This window comes from Nipponia nippon, unplaced genomic scaffold (genome assembly GCF_047370975.1).
Source record: "Nipponia nippon isolate SJK-2023a ecotype South Korea unplaced genomic scaffold, ASM4737097v1 scaffold_94, whole genome shotgun sequence".
NCBI lineage: Eukaryota > Metazoa > Chordata > Aves > Pelecaniformes > Threskiornithidae > Nipponia > Nipponia nippon.
This window is the reverse complement of record NW_028262418.1, coordinates 119,330-133,827: the sequence shown is the minus strand read 5'-3', so window position 1 is coordinate 133,827 and position 14,498 is coordinate 119,330. Positions and strand designations below refer to the sequence as shown.

The window sequence follows — 14,498 nt, the reverse complement described above, 5'->3', positions numbered from 1 at the left end:
GCCCAGAGCATGCCAGAGGTGGCCGCGTCTGAACAGCAGGATGAAACCTCCAGGTGTGGCAGTCCAGCAGGGCAGCTGGGGCTTTGCGGCAAGGACGCCCTGCGTCAGCGTGTGCTGTGCTGCCGTGGGCACGCTCAGGGTGCTTCCTGTGTGAAGGACACCATGGCCTCGGACTTGTGCTTCCAGCTTTAATCCAAGAGAGCCATTTTCTTGGAGAGCGCTTCACTTCTGCCCAGCTTTGCAGGGCCAGCAGCAGAGCGCCCACAGGGCCCATCCCCGTTTTGGCTGCTTCCTGGGAGATCTCAGGAGGAGCACGGTCTGAATTGCCAGGGACGAGACCGAGAGTTCGTCATCTTTCTCCAAAAGCTGTAGGGCTGCAAGAGGAGGAAAGAGAACAGAGCTGAAGCCCACCGATCTGCAGAGACCCCCAGGCATCCCCTCCGGACCATGCCAGCCCCACCCATCCCTTTCCCTGGCCAGGAGGAGCAGGTGGGACAAAGGCATCAGCTGGAAGCTGCTGCTCAGGAATGCCCCAAATGCCCCTGAGATGTTCCCCTGCCCTTGAAGCATTTCCCTGCAGCAGGGCAAGGCATGGCAGCACCCTGCCCAGGCTGGGGCCCCTGCCCCACCAGCCCCGCCACACACAGCACTGCCCCTGCTCACCGCTGCAGAGCTCAGCCAGCTCCTCCTCGCTTTGGTCCCTCCGGTGCCGCGCGGCAAGCCCTAGGCACAGAGCTGCGTCAGACCTCCCGCTCCCCAGCGTGCTCCCAGCAGCACAGCTCCCGGCTCTGCCGGTTTGGCTGCACACCCTCCTCCCCCTCAGCAGGGTGACCCCAGGGAAGGACGGGACCCGAGGCGGGGTGGGACTGAGCAGGGCGGCCACCAAGCCCACCTGCGTGGGCAGGGCTGGGAGAGGGAGGCCCAGAGCCCCTGGCTGCCCAGGCCCTGCCCGGGGCAGCCAGGGCTCTGGCAGCCACAGGGCTGCCCCTTGCTGCCAGTGCAGCGGCTGGCACTGGGGCCAGGCTGCCAAAGGAGGGTCTCCAGGGGCTGTGGCTCACCAATGAACCTCACGGCCGCCTCTCGCAAGGGGACCTGAGCATCCTTCAAGTACGGCAGGCTCTGACTCAGATAGTCTTCAAGTCTGCTCCTGTCCTGCACCAGCTGGAGAGAGCACAAGGGCATGGGGCTGGCACAGGCCCTCCCCACTCTCGGCCGGACCGGTCCCTCCTCCCAGCACCCCCAGTCCCCCTCCCACCTCAGGCCCTTCCCATCTCCCAGCCAGGAGCCCTGTGGGGCTGAGGTTCAGAGAGAGCCCCAGGCAGAGGCAGATCTGGAGGTCCTGAGAGCCCTCTGTCCCACTGCCAGGGCCCGGGTGGGCTAGGGTCTCGTTCGACATCTTGAGGGTGGGGAGGGGAGAGGGGCCTGGAGAAGAGCCCTTGGGGGGCTCTGTGCCTGGGGGCAGGGAAGGAGGATGCAGCTCCAGGCTGCGGGCTCTGGGCTGGAGCAGGGCAGGCCAGGCACAGCTGCACAGGGGCACCCCTTGTCCAGCCCGGGCCCTGGGCCTGGGGGTTGTCCTCACCAAGCACTCCCCAATTCTCCAGGTCTGCTGTGTCTGGGCCAGGTGCTTGAGCTGCCTCCACTTCAGCAGCTTTGCAGCGACGAGGAGGGCTTCCTGAGAGGCCTGCAGAGGGGGACAGGGATTGGGGCTCAAAGCCCTGGCCTCCAACACCTGCCAGGGACAGGACTGTGGGGAGCAGGGATGGGAGGGGACCCCACATCTCCATCCTCTGCAGCAGTGGTGGGACTGGGGCAGGGAAGGAGGGCAGCTCTGCCCTGTCCTCAGTGACTCGGGCAGTTGGAGCCTGGGGTGAGACAGACGCCAAGAGGCCAACTGCCAGCAGCCCTTCCCCCTCCCTGATGCCCAGCCCACCCCTGTGCTGGCAGCACGCCCTTCCCCGCATCACTGGTCACGTTTGAAATCTCTACCTTGGCCACGCTCTCGCTCTCGTCACTCATGCGGAAGAAGAGTCGGAGCAGGCTTCTCCGCACGTTCTCCTTCACCTGCCGCTTGTCGTTCCCCACCACCATCTGTAGCACCTCTTTGAAGAGGCAGATGGAGAGCTCTCGCAGCTGGCTGGACTCCTGGCAGGGAGGAGAACAGGAGGACGTCAGCAACAGCCTCTCCCTGAGCAAGGGCGTCAGCGTGGCTTACATCACAGCAGCCTTACATCATCAAAGAGCGGCAGGAGCTTCTCCACCAGCTGCAGAGCGGTCAGGCTGGCCTCCTCCCTCGTCATATGACCCATCACATTTCTGAAGACAAGCAGGGCCTTCATCTTGTTGTCAGTGTTGGCATTCTGCTGCGTCTCCATGATGTCCGGCAGCAGGACCAGCATTTTTCTTGCCTGTAGGAAGCACAGAATTTTCTTCTTGTGAAGCGGTGAAAGGCCACCCTGGCAAAAATGCTCTGGCCACTAAGCACCAGCCTCCTCTCCGCCTTCCTGGCAGGTGGCACAGGAATCCCAAACCAAAGGGGCAGAAGGCTTGGTAACCCTCCGGGCCTGGAAAGCTCCCCAGGCAGCCACCACCAGGCCCCTCCATGGCAGCACTCTGCGGACCCCCATGGCTCGTGCACCGCAGGGTGCGGGGAAGGGCAGCCATCTCCAAGCTGGCAATGAGCAGGCGGTGACCCCGTCATGACAGAGGCCCACTGCCCCAGCCCCAGAGTCAGCCCCTAGCATCAGCTGTACCCTGGGCTCTGGCTCATCCCCCTCTCTCAGCAGAACGCTTCTTCTGGGGACAGGGCTCCCTCGACTGAGGCACCTTGGCGCTGGCTGCCTCGGTGCGGAGCAGAAATTCCTGCCTGGCACCACAGGGATGAGCCAGGAGCGAGAGCTGCTGGTGAGGGAGCTTTTCTCCTTGCGCTGCAGCGGCAAGGTCCAAGCCTGAAGGAGCCTGGGGCCCGTAAAGGGGACAGCAGGGGCATTTGGAGCTGTCACCCCACCTCCTGACTCCCAGGGCAGGCCAAGCCACCGCGTTACCCACTTCCCCAGCCCCAGGCTGCCAACATGGCTTCACTTGACCAGGCCCTGCTCACCGTCTCGGGTCTCTGCGACAGCGTGATGAGGCCTCTGAGCACCAGCGAGAGCAGCACCAGGCTTGGACGCCTCAGGTACCTCTGGACTTTGTAGAGGCCAGCAAACTCCTCCGATTCAATGTCGCTGGAGGCCAGCAGCTGAAACAAAGGCGGCAGTGAGAGACTGGCAGAGCCCACTGGGCCCCTGCTCCGTGTGGCTCCTGCTTCCCACTGGCACCTCAGGGCAAGGGCACCGGGGCCAGACAGCCCGACCCAGGGGCAGCTCTGCCCGTGGAGGGCCGCTTGGCTTCCCCGCGCCCTGCGCCTCGCCGCACACCACATGGTTGCCTGTGCCGGCTCCTCCTGTCCTCTGAGCATCGGCAGCCTCTTGCTCTCACACCTCTGAGGAGCGATGCAACAGCAAGAGCGGGCACAAAGGAGGCACGACACGCGAGTGGTGACGAGTGTCTCCTGCCCCCAACCTTGCAGCCTGCTCAGCCTGTGCAAAGGCCACATCTCTGCCCCTGACCCAGCCCTTGCCCTGCCCCAGGCTTCCAGTCTGCAGAGCAGGGCAGGGGGGTGCAGGCAGGGGAGAAGCAGAGAGCTGCCTGGGCAGGCAGGGGCTGCCTGGGCTTCGTATTTGTGCACCGGGGCCCAAGCAGCGTGGGGCGGCCCTGCATGGCTGGCGCAGGGGAACCTGCTGCTGGGCGGGTCCCTGCTGGCCCTAAGGGGCTGTGTCCCTATGTCCTGGAGAAGGCGACTGTTTGGGGCAGATGGGAGGGGAGAGGGCCGTGCCTGTTTGCCTGAAGAGGCAGGCACAGCCCCGAGGGTGAGCAAGGACTGCTCTGGTCACTCACAGCCAAGTGATGGATGCAGGCGTCCTCTGTGCTGGAGCTGAACACCCTGCGCAGCCGCTGGTCCTGGAGCTGGCTGAGCAGCTCCCTCAAGACCTTCTTCAGGGTGTGGGGCTGGGAAAGCATCACGTCCCACATGGCCAGAGCAGCACTGCAGGCCCAGAGCGCTCTGTCAGCAGGGCTGCCTCGGCCACCACACTGTGCCCGCGCCAGCCCCACAGGACCCAGGCTGTCCTGGCCCTTCCCGACCCCTCGCTTGGAGTGCCCAGGTCCCTGCCTGGGCAAGGAGGAGGGGGCTGAGATAGTCTTCCCCGTGGGGCCCGGAGGAACCTCGTGGCAGGGCTCTGGGCTGCCTTGGCCAGCTTTGGCTACTGCGGGCCTGGCACATCCACCAGGGCTGGAAAGTGGCGTGGGCTGGAGGGCCCTGCTCCTTGGGGGTGTCCTGCGCTTTCCCGTGGCTCCGGCAGCCAGAAAGTCTCCAGGCCCCTCTCCCCACACGGCACAAGCCCCCGGGGGCTGCTGGGGTCAGTACCTGTCACACGATGGAGAGAGCTTCAGCAGGCTCGCGACCACTCCCCTGGGGCACTGCTCCGTCATCAGGAGAAGCAGCAAGTCCAGTCTGTGCCGGGCGGATGCCGTGCGGATGCATGCCGTGTTTTCATAGATGCACCTCACGATGCTTGGCACCTGGAGGGCACACAGGTGAGGATGGTGCTGCCACTGGAATGCAGCCATTTCCTCAGCTGCCTCTCAAACTGCTGCTCTTCCCATCCTGCTCTGCTGGCTTCAGATGGCTTCAAGGTGCCTGAGGCACCTGCATCAGGGAGGGAGGGAGGGAGGAACAGTGCCTGAAAGGGCTTCAGGGCAGGGCAGCCACAGGCCGCTTACCTCTGTCAGCCAGGAGGCAGGCTCTCTCCCAGCCACATCCAGGATGCTGCTCGCCTCCTCCTTGTCATAGACGCTGGAGTCTCTCATGGCCTCAATGGCCACGAGGACGACGTCTCTCTTCTCAGAAGGCTGCAGGTATTTTCCAAACGCCTATGGGAGGAAGGAAGGCGGGGAAGACATGGCACACCGAGCGCCCTGATGGTGCTGCTTAGCTGAGCAGTGAGAGCAGCTCTGGCAAGACATGGCCCAGCAGTGCTGGCAGCGGTGCCCGCAGGAAAGCTGGAAGCAGGGGCTGCAGTACTGCGTGGTGGAGGAGGAGAAGAGAGGGCCCTCAGGGTGAGGGAGGAGGGTTGGGGTCGTGAGCCCAGCGTGCCGGCCCTACAGAGAACCAGGGGTTGCTGGTGGCCAGGCGGGCTGGAGCTGATGCTGGGACACTTGGGAGTGCAGCCCCTTCTAGTCCCTGCTCGGGGACAGCAGCAACCCTCTCACCAGGGACAGTGAGGCCATGCCGGCCCCACTGATTCTGGATCTCTGGGCACAAGAGGCCCAGCAAGGGAGGAGCTCATTACCATTGTTATGTTGCTGGTGCTGGGCGAAGAAAGCCAGGTGGTGTTCTCAGCTTTCCATTCCCTTTGACGCCGCGGATGCTCTGGATTATCCTCTGGCAGCATCGTGCCTAAACAGGAGGGGATCACAGACAAGTGATCAATTAGGTCAAAGCATCTTTGCCAACAAGCTTAGCAAATGGTGAAAAGAGCTTTGAACTAGGAATGGCTGAGGAGGGGGGTTCCGACCCACAGTCAGGGGAGGAGGTGGTGGGCAGGGGTATAAAGCAAAGGGTGACGACAGGTGAAGGGAACAAGAGGGACCTCAGGGACGATGGAGAAGGATGAGAGACACCTGCCTCAAGCGTATGTGTGCAAATGCTCATGGCCTGGGAAGCTCAAAGGAACTAGAACTCTGCACGCAGTCACACAACTCACACGTTGTTGGAATAACTGAGATGCGAGGGACAGAGAAGCTGGCAGGCTTTCCTGGACAGCCTCCAGCAGGCACAAGAACGGTCCGTTGCAACACTCAGGGAAACAAGCACGCATCTGAGGAGATGCCTGTGTGTGGAGGGACACAGCCCACCACAGCTTCACTTACGTTTTTGCCACAGGATGAACCTGAAGAGGCGATGAAGAGCATCCAAAGCCCCCCAGCTGATCTCCCAGTTCGTGCAAGTGCGGCAAAGGATGAGACGCCCCAGCAGCTGTCCCAGGATGGGGATACGGATCTCTGTCTGGCAGGCACGGCTGTCATCGTCTCCTACAAAGGTGCTCCGGACCTGGGCGAGGGAGGCAGGACAGGTAGAAGGGCTGAGGGGCAGCAGCTGCGACACAAGAGTCTGCACGGGGAAGGATCCCCGGGGAGTCAGAGCTTTGGAGGGCCCTCCCAAAGCAGCCAGCTGGGGAGAGAAGAGCATGGGAAAAAGAAAGAAAGCAAGACGCTGGCTCCAGGGCAGAGCCTTGCTGAATGCCTCAGTCGCTGCCCAGGCTTGCCTCACAGGCATCTCTGAGCTGCAGGCTGCTCTGGTGTGCAGGCAAGGGGAGGCTGCCTGGCTCCTTACCTCCACTGAGGAAGAGCTGGCCAGCAAATCGCTCAGCCTCCCAATCCTCCCCACAGCCCTCTCACACGCAGCTGCGTTCTGGCAGTTGACGAAGGTCAGCAGCATCTGGGAGGAGAGAAAGTGCTCACGTGCCCTGGGAGCTGGTGCCCGCGCCAGCAGAAGCAGCACTGCTGAAGCCCTGGCTGGACTCACGCAGCCCTTGTGGCCAGGCAGGTGGGCAGATGCCACCCCCAGGGCAGTGCCTGCTCCCTTCCGTGCCCTCCCCCACAACACAGCCCTGTGTCCCCTCTCCAGTGAAGGCTGGGCTCTTGGGCAGGAGCCTGCCTGCAGGGTCTGCAGTGGGGCAATGGGGATACGGCCCCCTGGGAAGCCAGGAGTACAGAGCTTCAGGGCTGGGCTGCCTGTGCAGGACAGGCAGGTCTCAGTGGCTCTCTGCCCCAGTCAGATCTGGGGAGGAAAGCACGAGGGACGGTGAGGCAGGGGAAGAGCAGCACCAGCTGCCACCGCTGAGGTGCCTAAGGAGAGGGGTCAAATGTCTGCCACCGCTTTGGTGCAAGGAAAGCTCTGGGGACGGAGCTGGCCCAGAAGTGCCATGGGCAAGGCTTTGCCGTGACACAGGAGGAGGCTGCAGAGGGGAAGCGACATTGAGTGCAGCCAGGGGACACGGGGCTGCCAGAAGAGCATGGCGGGCCAGCCCTGGCTCCCCCAGGCAGCTGGGCACCCTCCCTGCAATGTGCTCTGTGCGTGGCACTGGGGTGGGGACCATCCACTCGAGAGTGGACACTCCCGTCCCTCCAGCGTCAGGAACAGCCCCTGCGCACCCCACTCTTTGCCAATGCCACACCTGTAAGATTGTCTGCAGCTGCGTGAAGCCAGAGGCAGGAGAGCTGAGCACCAGCGTCCACAGCATGGTATCCATGGTATCCAGGGTCTGCAAGAAGGACAAAGGGTTGTGGCAGTCTTTCTGCAGTCCCTCTCACCCTGGAGATGGATCTGAACTCCCCACGCCAAGGACTGCGGGTGAAGGGAGGAAGGTGGGAAAGCAAAGCCGAGCCCCTGCCCTGCCTTGGATCTCCGGGTGTCTCTCAGCACATGGCGGCCAGGGAGCAGCCCAGAGGGACTAGGGACTCCTGCCGCTCAGCCAGCACTTACGTTAAAGTAGAGAGCAGTGTCCAGGTCCTGCATGTCTGTTTTTGGAGGAAGCAAGAAGACACTCCTGAAGCAGGCCTCTAAAAGGCTTTTCTTTTTGCCCTCCAGCACCATCTCCACTTTGCTGCAAAGAGAGAGAGGGGCCTGTTGGACACTGGTGCTGGGCGCCTTGATGCCTTGGGCAGGTGGCCACGCGCCTCTGGAGCAGGGGTCCCCGAGAGGGATGGAGGGTGTGCAGGGAGCCCTGCCAGGAGGCACCTCCTCCCTCCCCAACATGGCCTGGGCCAAAGGACAGTCCTGGCAGGCAAGCCTCCCGCCTCCTGCCTCCCGCCTCCCGCTTTGGGGAAGAGCCGAGGCATGGCAGGCAGCTGCACTATCCCTCTGGCCTCCCCTACGCCCTCCCAACAAGCCGCGAGCAGGGCAGAGCAGAGTCCCTCTGACGGCACTACTGGACTCTGCCTGGATGGGGGACGGGGAGAGGTGCCAGCCAAACCAGGGGCTGGGCAGCTACCTCAAGGCGGCGATGGCAAGCATGGCTTGCTGCCGCACCGCTGTGTGCAGGTGGTCCCCGGGCTCCTCTTCCAGCAGCACCTGCAAAGCGCAACCGGCATGGCACCTGGCAGCCACCAGCAGCCAGTGCCAGCAGACCCAGCACCAGGCGGTGGGGCTGGTGGAGACCCTCTGCCCCCGCCCCAAGCACCAACCCCAGCGTGCCCCCTGCCACTCCTGGTGATGGGGTCTCTGCTGGCAGGGCTTCTCAGCGGCACCCGAGTCCCCTCAGGGCAGCTCCGCGTCCACTCACACTTGTCCCTGCCCGACCCCTGCCCGTGCACTGCCCGCACACTGTGCCGGTGCCCGGGGACCTTGCCCCCGTCCCCAGACCTGCCAGGTGTCCCCTCACCTTGATATTCTCTGCCAACTCAAAGCTGTGGCAGAACGCATTCAGGCCCTGTGACAAGCCCTTGCACCTGGCAGCTTCGCACAGGGTGCAGATGGTCTCTAGGAACTGTATCTTCTGGGCCTCCTCCTGGCAGCCAGGGGACAGAGAGACAAACGGGGAGCGTGAGAAGGCAGACACATGGCCAGCAGCACTGGAGCCCTGGGGCTGCAGTGCTGTGCAGGAGACCTGGGAGGAGCAGCTCTGCCCAGCCACCAGCCCCCCAGCAGCCCCGGCAGCAGGCAGCAGAGCCGGTGCCACCGTCAGGAGACGCAGGCACAGCTACCATGGAAATAGCCACGCTTACCTTTTCTGAGCTCTTCAGAAAAGCCTGGATGAGCTCTACGGCTTCTTTTTCCTCTCGGTACAGAGATTGCCAGCTGGATGCACCAGCGGGGGCACCTAGTAAAGGAGGAGAGCAAGGAGGGCTGTAGAGAGGGGCTGAAGGCAAATGCAAGGAGACGGAGGAGCTCTGCCCTCCATCCGGCCCCGTGCCCGCTCCCCTGGCGCAGTCTCCCCATGGGTGTCTGGCCCGGAGGGTGCCCGGCAGATGGGCTGCGATGTTGGAGCACAGCGCGGCACAGAAAGGCACAAGTGCACTGGGCTCAGAAACTCGCTTGCAGACAGACTGGAAAGGTCCCCGTCCCCCACCACCGCTGCCTCCCTCCAGGCCAGCTGCCTCTTGCTGCCCCATAGCCTGGAGCAGGAGCCCCGTCCCGCCCTGGGGGAGGCTGTGCTGGGGCCAGCTCCCAGCCCCGAGCAGCATTCCACCAGTGCCGTGCTCCCCGCCCGTGGGACCCCCACTGCCACTGTGCCCGGGAAACAGGACCCTGGTGTCGATCAGGGTGCCGGCCCCAGCCCTGCCCAGCCCGGCGGGGCCCCTCACTTACTTCTCTGCAGCGGCTGGGGCACGCACACCTCGTAGGGCTGCGGTGGAGAGCTGCTCTCCTGGGGAGCCCTCTTCTCCTCCCAGGCCACCCTGGGGCGGCTGGGGGGTCTCTCCGCCATCCTGCGCGACGCAGGAAAGGGCTAGGGGTGGGGAAGGGGGAAGCTTTGGCAAAATGCCTTGGCACCGCGGGGCTGCCGGGGAAAGACGTGGGCTGTGCTCAGGGGCTGCTCGCCAGCTCCAGGCTCCCGCCCTGTCCCGTCGCCGTCCTGCCGGACACTGCAGGCTGGGGGCTGTGACCGCGTTGACCATATGCAGTGCCACAGGGTGTCACAGAGGCGGGTCACAAAGGGCACCACTGTGACCCGCCACCCAGGCCGGGAGGGGCAGGGTGTCCTCTGGGGGCGTCACGAGGCCCACTGACCCCTGGGCACTTGGGTCCTCTTGGCGTGCCCCAAGCCCCACATTTGCCCTCATGTTCCCTGCAGACCTCCCTGTTGCTCTCCAACTGGCCCAGAGCCCCGTGTTCACGCGTCCCAGCGTGCCCCCAGGACCTTCCCTTCCCTTCTGTGCACTCCAGAGCGCTGCTTCTCTCCCTTGGCGATGTTAGATTTAGTCAAGCTGAACACAAGTCCTAGTTTTTGTCACTTCCTCTCTTCCTCCTATCAAACAGGAAGAGCTTATGCAGAAAAGAGGGAAAAGAAAAGGAAGCATCTTTCACGGAGTTTGCCCTTTTAGGAGTTGGGAACCTTTCACAAATGGAGATTGCTCTCTTGCTGCTTTTCTCTTGGCCTGGTTTTGGACCGCAAGCGAGAAGCCCTCCTCATTGTGCTGGTGCTGGCTGAGCGCCATCTCCAGTGCTCCATGGGCATCTTCTGGGCCACTTCTGCCTGATGGCCTGCTCCCCCTCCCAGCTTTCAGAACGGTGGGAAGCCCATTGCTGCGCGGGCTGCACAGAAGTTTTATAATTGGAGTCTTTTGGCCTGTGGGCAATGGTAGCTCCAGGCAGGGCTGTCTTATGCTGGGTTTTTAGCAATGTGGAAACTTCTCCCCTGCAGCACAGCAGGAAATACCACTGTCTGCTTTCAGCTCGGAGCTGCATAAGAAAGTGCAAGGCTAGGATCCTAACCGAGTGTTTCTATCCCAACTGACTTTTGATGTTGCTAATGACATTTACCAGTTCTTTTGGAATCTCATGCTAATCTTTAATCATTCCCGTGAGGATACGACACTGGCCACAGTGCGGAGTTCACCACAGATGGGACGAGATGCTCTCTTCACATTTCTACAATTTCTGGCATCTTACAATTCACAGCCTTTCCTCCGTTCTGAGAATCTCTTTCAGCAAAAAGCCGTTTACACTTGCCTCTCTCCTCTGATCCTTGTTTGGTGTTACAACTGTCGACGGAACGTTAACATGCTGTATTGCTGACCAGATGCTATCAGAAGAGGAAACCGGAACAAAATATGCTCTCTTTCCTAAAGTGTCTTAACATTTTCCATCAGTCCCCTCCCCTACAGGCCGACAGACAGAGAGCTTGAAGGGCGGTTCAGCAATTCTTCTTCTTTAAACATACGGATCTCGTTGGGATCCAAAGGAAAGGTGGCTGATTTGAACAGCATCCAAGCCGCTCCTTATTTGTGCCTTTAGCGATTTCTAGAGACTTCTAAGGTGGGCAGCAGAGAGGACAAACGCTATTTGATGATGTCTGCAGTCACAGATCACAGAATCACAGAATGGTTGAGGTTGGAAGGGCTCAGCCACCCACGCAGTAAAAAAGTGCGTTCTGATGTTCAGAGGGAACCTCCTGTGTTTCGGGCTGTGCCCATCGCCTCTGGTCCTGCACTGGAAAGAGCCTGTCTCCATCCTCTTTGCACCCTCCTTTTGGGTATCAAGACACATTGATGCCGTCCCCCCTGAGCCTCCTCTTCTCCAGGCTGAGCAGTCCCAGCTCTCAGCCTGTCCTCATAGGACAGATGAGTCCCTTCAGCATCTTCCTGGCCCTTTGATGGACTCTCAAGCCTGCCTAACCAAGGGTTTTGTTGGTCTCTGCCTCTTCAATAATTCAGACCTTACTATCTGTCAGGAAAAGCAGGGTCCCACTGACTTTTGATTTCTGTTACCTTGCAGATATGAAAAATGCCAAAAGGACCAATAAATCAGTTCATTAGAAGAAATAAGTCACGTGAATGTCTCCCTGGTTTACATCCCTTTGTCTTCAAAACCATGTCAAAGCACACTGAAGTTGTCAAGGGAAGGTCTGCATTCGTCCTCTTTGTACTGATGGGCCAAGACCGCCCCTGCTAAGACCGCAGATGGAAACTGGCTGTGCCTGTACTCCCGTACGGGCTCTCCTTTACTGTCTGCTGACGAGCAGGTGTCAGCTTGCTGTCGACTTATGAAATGGTCCTCTGTTCAGAGCACAGGCCTAAGCACAGGACACACCAAGTTTGTTTTCCGTGTCTTCTTGTTCTGGTTCTTTTTCTTCTGAACGTCCTTGCCAAGATCTACACAGAAATCTGAGCATGACATCACTTTGCCATGCCCATGCAGAAGGATGCTTGCATTCGCAAACACACTCCTCTGTCTCCCTCCAAGTGTGGACAGCTTGAGTTGGACTTTCAGAAGATACCAGTTCTTCTCTGGATTCCATTTTGTTCTTTGCGCATGAAACACGTTAATATTTTTTCAGATATTCCTTAGGGAGACCTATTTCTACCTAACATTCCCAGGATAATGAGAGGGATGACTCATAGCTCACCCTATTGCTAGTTTGATAGCATGATCGTACTCCGGGGGAAGGCTCTAGAAAAGGGCCCCCGGGGCTCTGTGCAGGGCTTTCCGTTGTCCCTGCCTCGCAGGACAGCAAGAGCAGGAGAACCCCGCTGCCAGCGCCAGGCGGGTCCCCAGAAATGGCGGCTGTCCCTGAGCCTGCACAGCGTCCAGAAGGAGTGGCATACAGGAAGGGTAAGGCTATTGCCACTTCTACCACAGGAGCCACCAGAGCTGTGCATTGACTTCAGGTGCTGTAGACTGGCCTCTTCTGCTACGTCAACAAACACAGCTTTCACTACTCCACAGCTACGTGCAGTGCAAATCCGTTTTGTTGCAGGAAGATGCAAAGAGAGCAAGTCTTCATGGCTACAGTGCAGTATCAACCACCAAGAAAGCACAATTTAGCCTGAAGACAGTAAAGCTCAATTTTAAAATGCCACCTTAGTCCCTTCAACTTCACTGCTTCTTTGGCAACTTGTCCAGGATGCAAAAGACTTGCACTGCAATCCGACATACAGGACTATTTAACCAACACTTCTAGCCAGATGGCCTAGCAAAATTTTGCACATACCTCTAGCTCTAAGCAAGGATAGTGACCGCATGTCAGGAAAAATCATACCTAAAAGCTGCTCAACTCAGCCTCTAGGAACTGGACTCAATGCCATTACTCCAGGAAAGATACCAACAGCATTACTAACAGAGAGCTCTTCAGACTCCTGCCCGAGTGATTTTGGGGGATAGAAAACATCAGCTACCCTGACTGTTTTCTTCACAAGTTTTTCTTTTATTGTTTTTTAAAGAACCATTTCACATTATTCCGCAGGTGTCCATTAGCATCATTCCTCCTCTCAAGGTCCTTCACCAATTTAATTGTCAAATACTCACAGCTGCTTAAACGTCAAAGGGATAAGGAAGCTGTCAAGTTTCAGCTTAAGAGGACTTAAAAAAACCCTGGAGTTTATTTGAGAAGGAAGCATCACTACAGGAAACTTCTTTTCAGTGGAGTTTGTCAATGAATCAGCCAGTGTCTCATCAGGCATACATGCACATGGTTATGCTTTTACGAACACAGCATAGTTGCCTGGCAAAATAAGTCTCTCCTTGGGTTACTTATTTATATTTTACCAGCAGCAGGACAGTGTTTTCAAACCTGAAGAAAAACGCTGCCCCTTTTCCAAAGGTACATTCAAAGCGGTGGTAGACTGAAGAAAGGCTTCACCTTTGGGAAAGTAAAGCAGCAGGCGAGCCTGAGGTCGCCGAGCTCCAAACAAGTACTGCAGGCAGAAGGTAAGAAAGATGACAGGCATTTTACCCACAAATGCACCAGGCTCTAACCCTGTGCCAAAGCGCGGACGCTGGGTTTCAGGTATTTTCATTTGCAGACAAACTGTTCAACTCAACTGCTTCATCAGGTAAAGCGGAAAGATCAAATGCAGAGCTCTAGAATACCACTTTGCGTAGCAACGCTATTGACATTCACGGCAAGGGATTCAAAACACTTATGTACCCAGAGGGGCCCAAACAATAGCACTTCAATTTCACAGTTGTAGGAACAAATACCCAGGTATTTAAGGACACGAGAAGGAATCATTCAGCTGCACAGAACTGTCCTCCAAACATAAGGGATATGTTGGTTTTGGTATTTGTTTGAACGCCCAAGGCAAAAGTAAGAAACAGTCCCAACTTTAACAATCATGGTTTCTCAGGGGGTTTTGATAACATTTTCAAAAACCAGGAGGCCAAAACGGATTTAAAACCAAAAGCTAAGTGATACAAGGTGAAAATGGCAAAAAATACGCTCCAAACCATTTTTATTGCAAGAAACAAAAAGCACACGACACCCTATACAAACATCCATATTGCTAGCTAGAGACAGACAGATGTAGAACAGGGCACCACGTTCAGTTGGGCAAACCTCGCACCTACGTGATCTCAAAATGATCATACATTATCTGTACAACTCAAAGTCATTCAGGAAATGTTCCAGCAGATTCAAGATGAAACACAATGCACTCCTAGGCACAAATACCAGTGTTCCCATTAGAACTGTGCGAACGATGGCATTGCTCAGTTTTTACTATCCATTCTATTCACAACATATGCTGTCTTTTACTGGGAAATACATAAAGGTAATGTTTGGAAAAGTAATACGAGGTTACATTGTTTAGAATGAAGTGCAGTGTCTAGCAAAAAGTCTGCGTTTTTACATACTGCGTTTGATGCTCGGCTCACTGGCTCAGTTGGACTTCTGGAAGAAGAAATACAGGGGATCAGAACTTAAAACAGAGCACTTGTACCCAGCATAAAGCGGTGAAAACAG

General features: G+C 58.3%; 2 protein-coding genes across 2 annotated transcripts; both read right to left on the bottom strand.

Annotated features, from left to right (window-relative positions):
• Positions 1–222: 222 nt before the first annotated feature.
• On the bottom strand, positions 223–9,524 carry LOC148050018 (uncharacterized). The gene is made up of 12 exons (XM_087745554.1): positions 9,407–9,524; positions 5,388–5,494; positions 4,819–4,968; positions 4,463–4,617; positions 3,934–4,081; positions 3,098–3,235; positions 2,229–2,405; positions 1,987–2,142; positions 1,580–1,681; positions 1,059–1,161; positions 664–723; positions 223–374 (listed from the first exon to the last, which is right to left on the bottom strand). Exons 1-12 carry the CDS (start codon positions 9,522–9,524, stop codon positions 223–225), a joined length of 1,566 nt encoding a protein of 521 aa, XP_087601680.1.
• Positions 5,960–9,210, bottom strand: LOC148050019 (maestro heat-like repeat-containing protein family member 7). Its single transcript, XM_087745551.1, has 8 exons — positions 9,168–9,210; positions 8,824–8,918; positions 8,481–8,606; positions 8,091–8,170; positions 7,583–7,703; positions 7,275–7,361; positions 6,431–6,535; positions 5,960–6,148 (listed from the first exon to the last, which is right to left on the bottom strand). Exons 1-8 carry the CDS (start codon positions 9,208–9,210, stop codon positions 5,960–5,962), a joined length of 846 nt encoding a protein of 281 aa, XP_087601677.1.
• Positions 9,525–14,498: the final 4,974 nt, after the last annotated feature.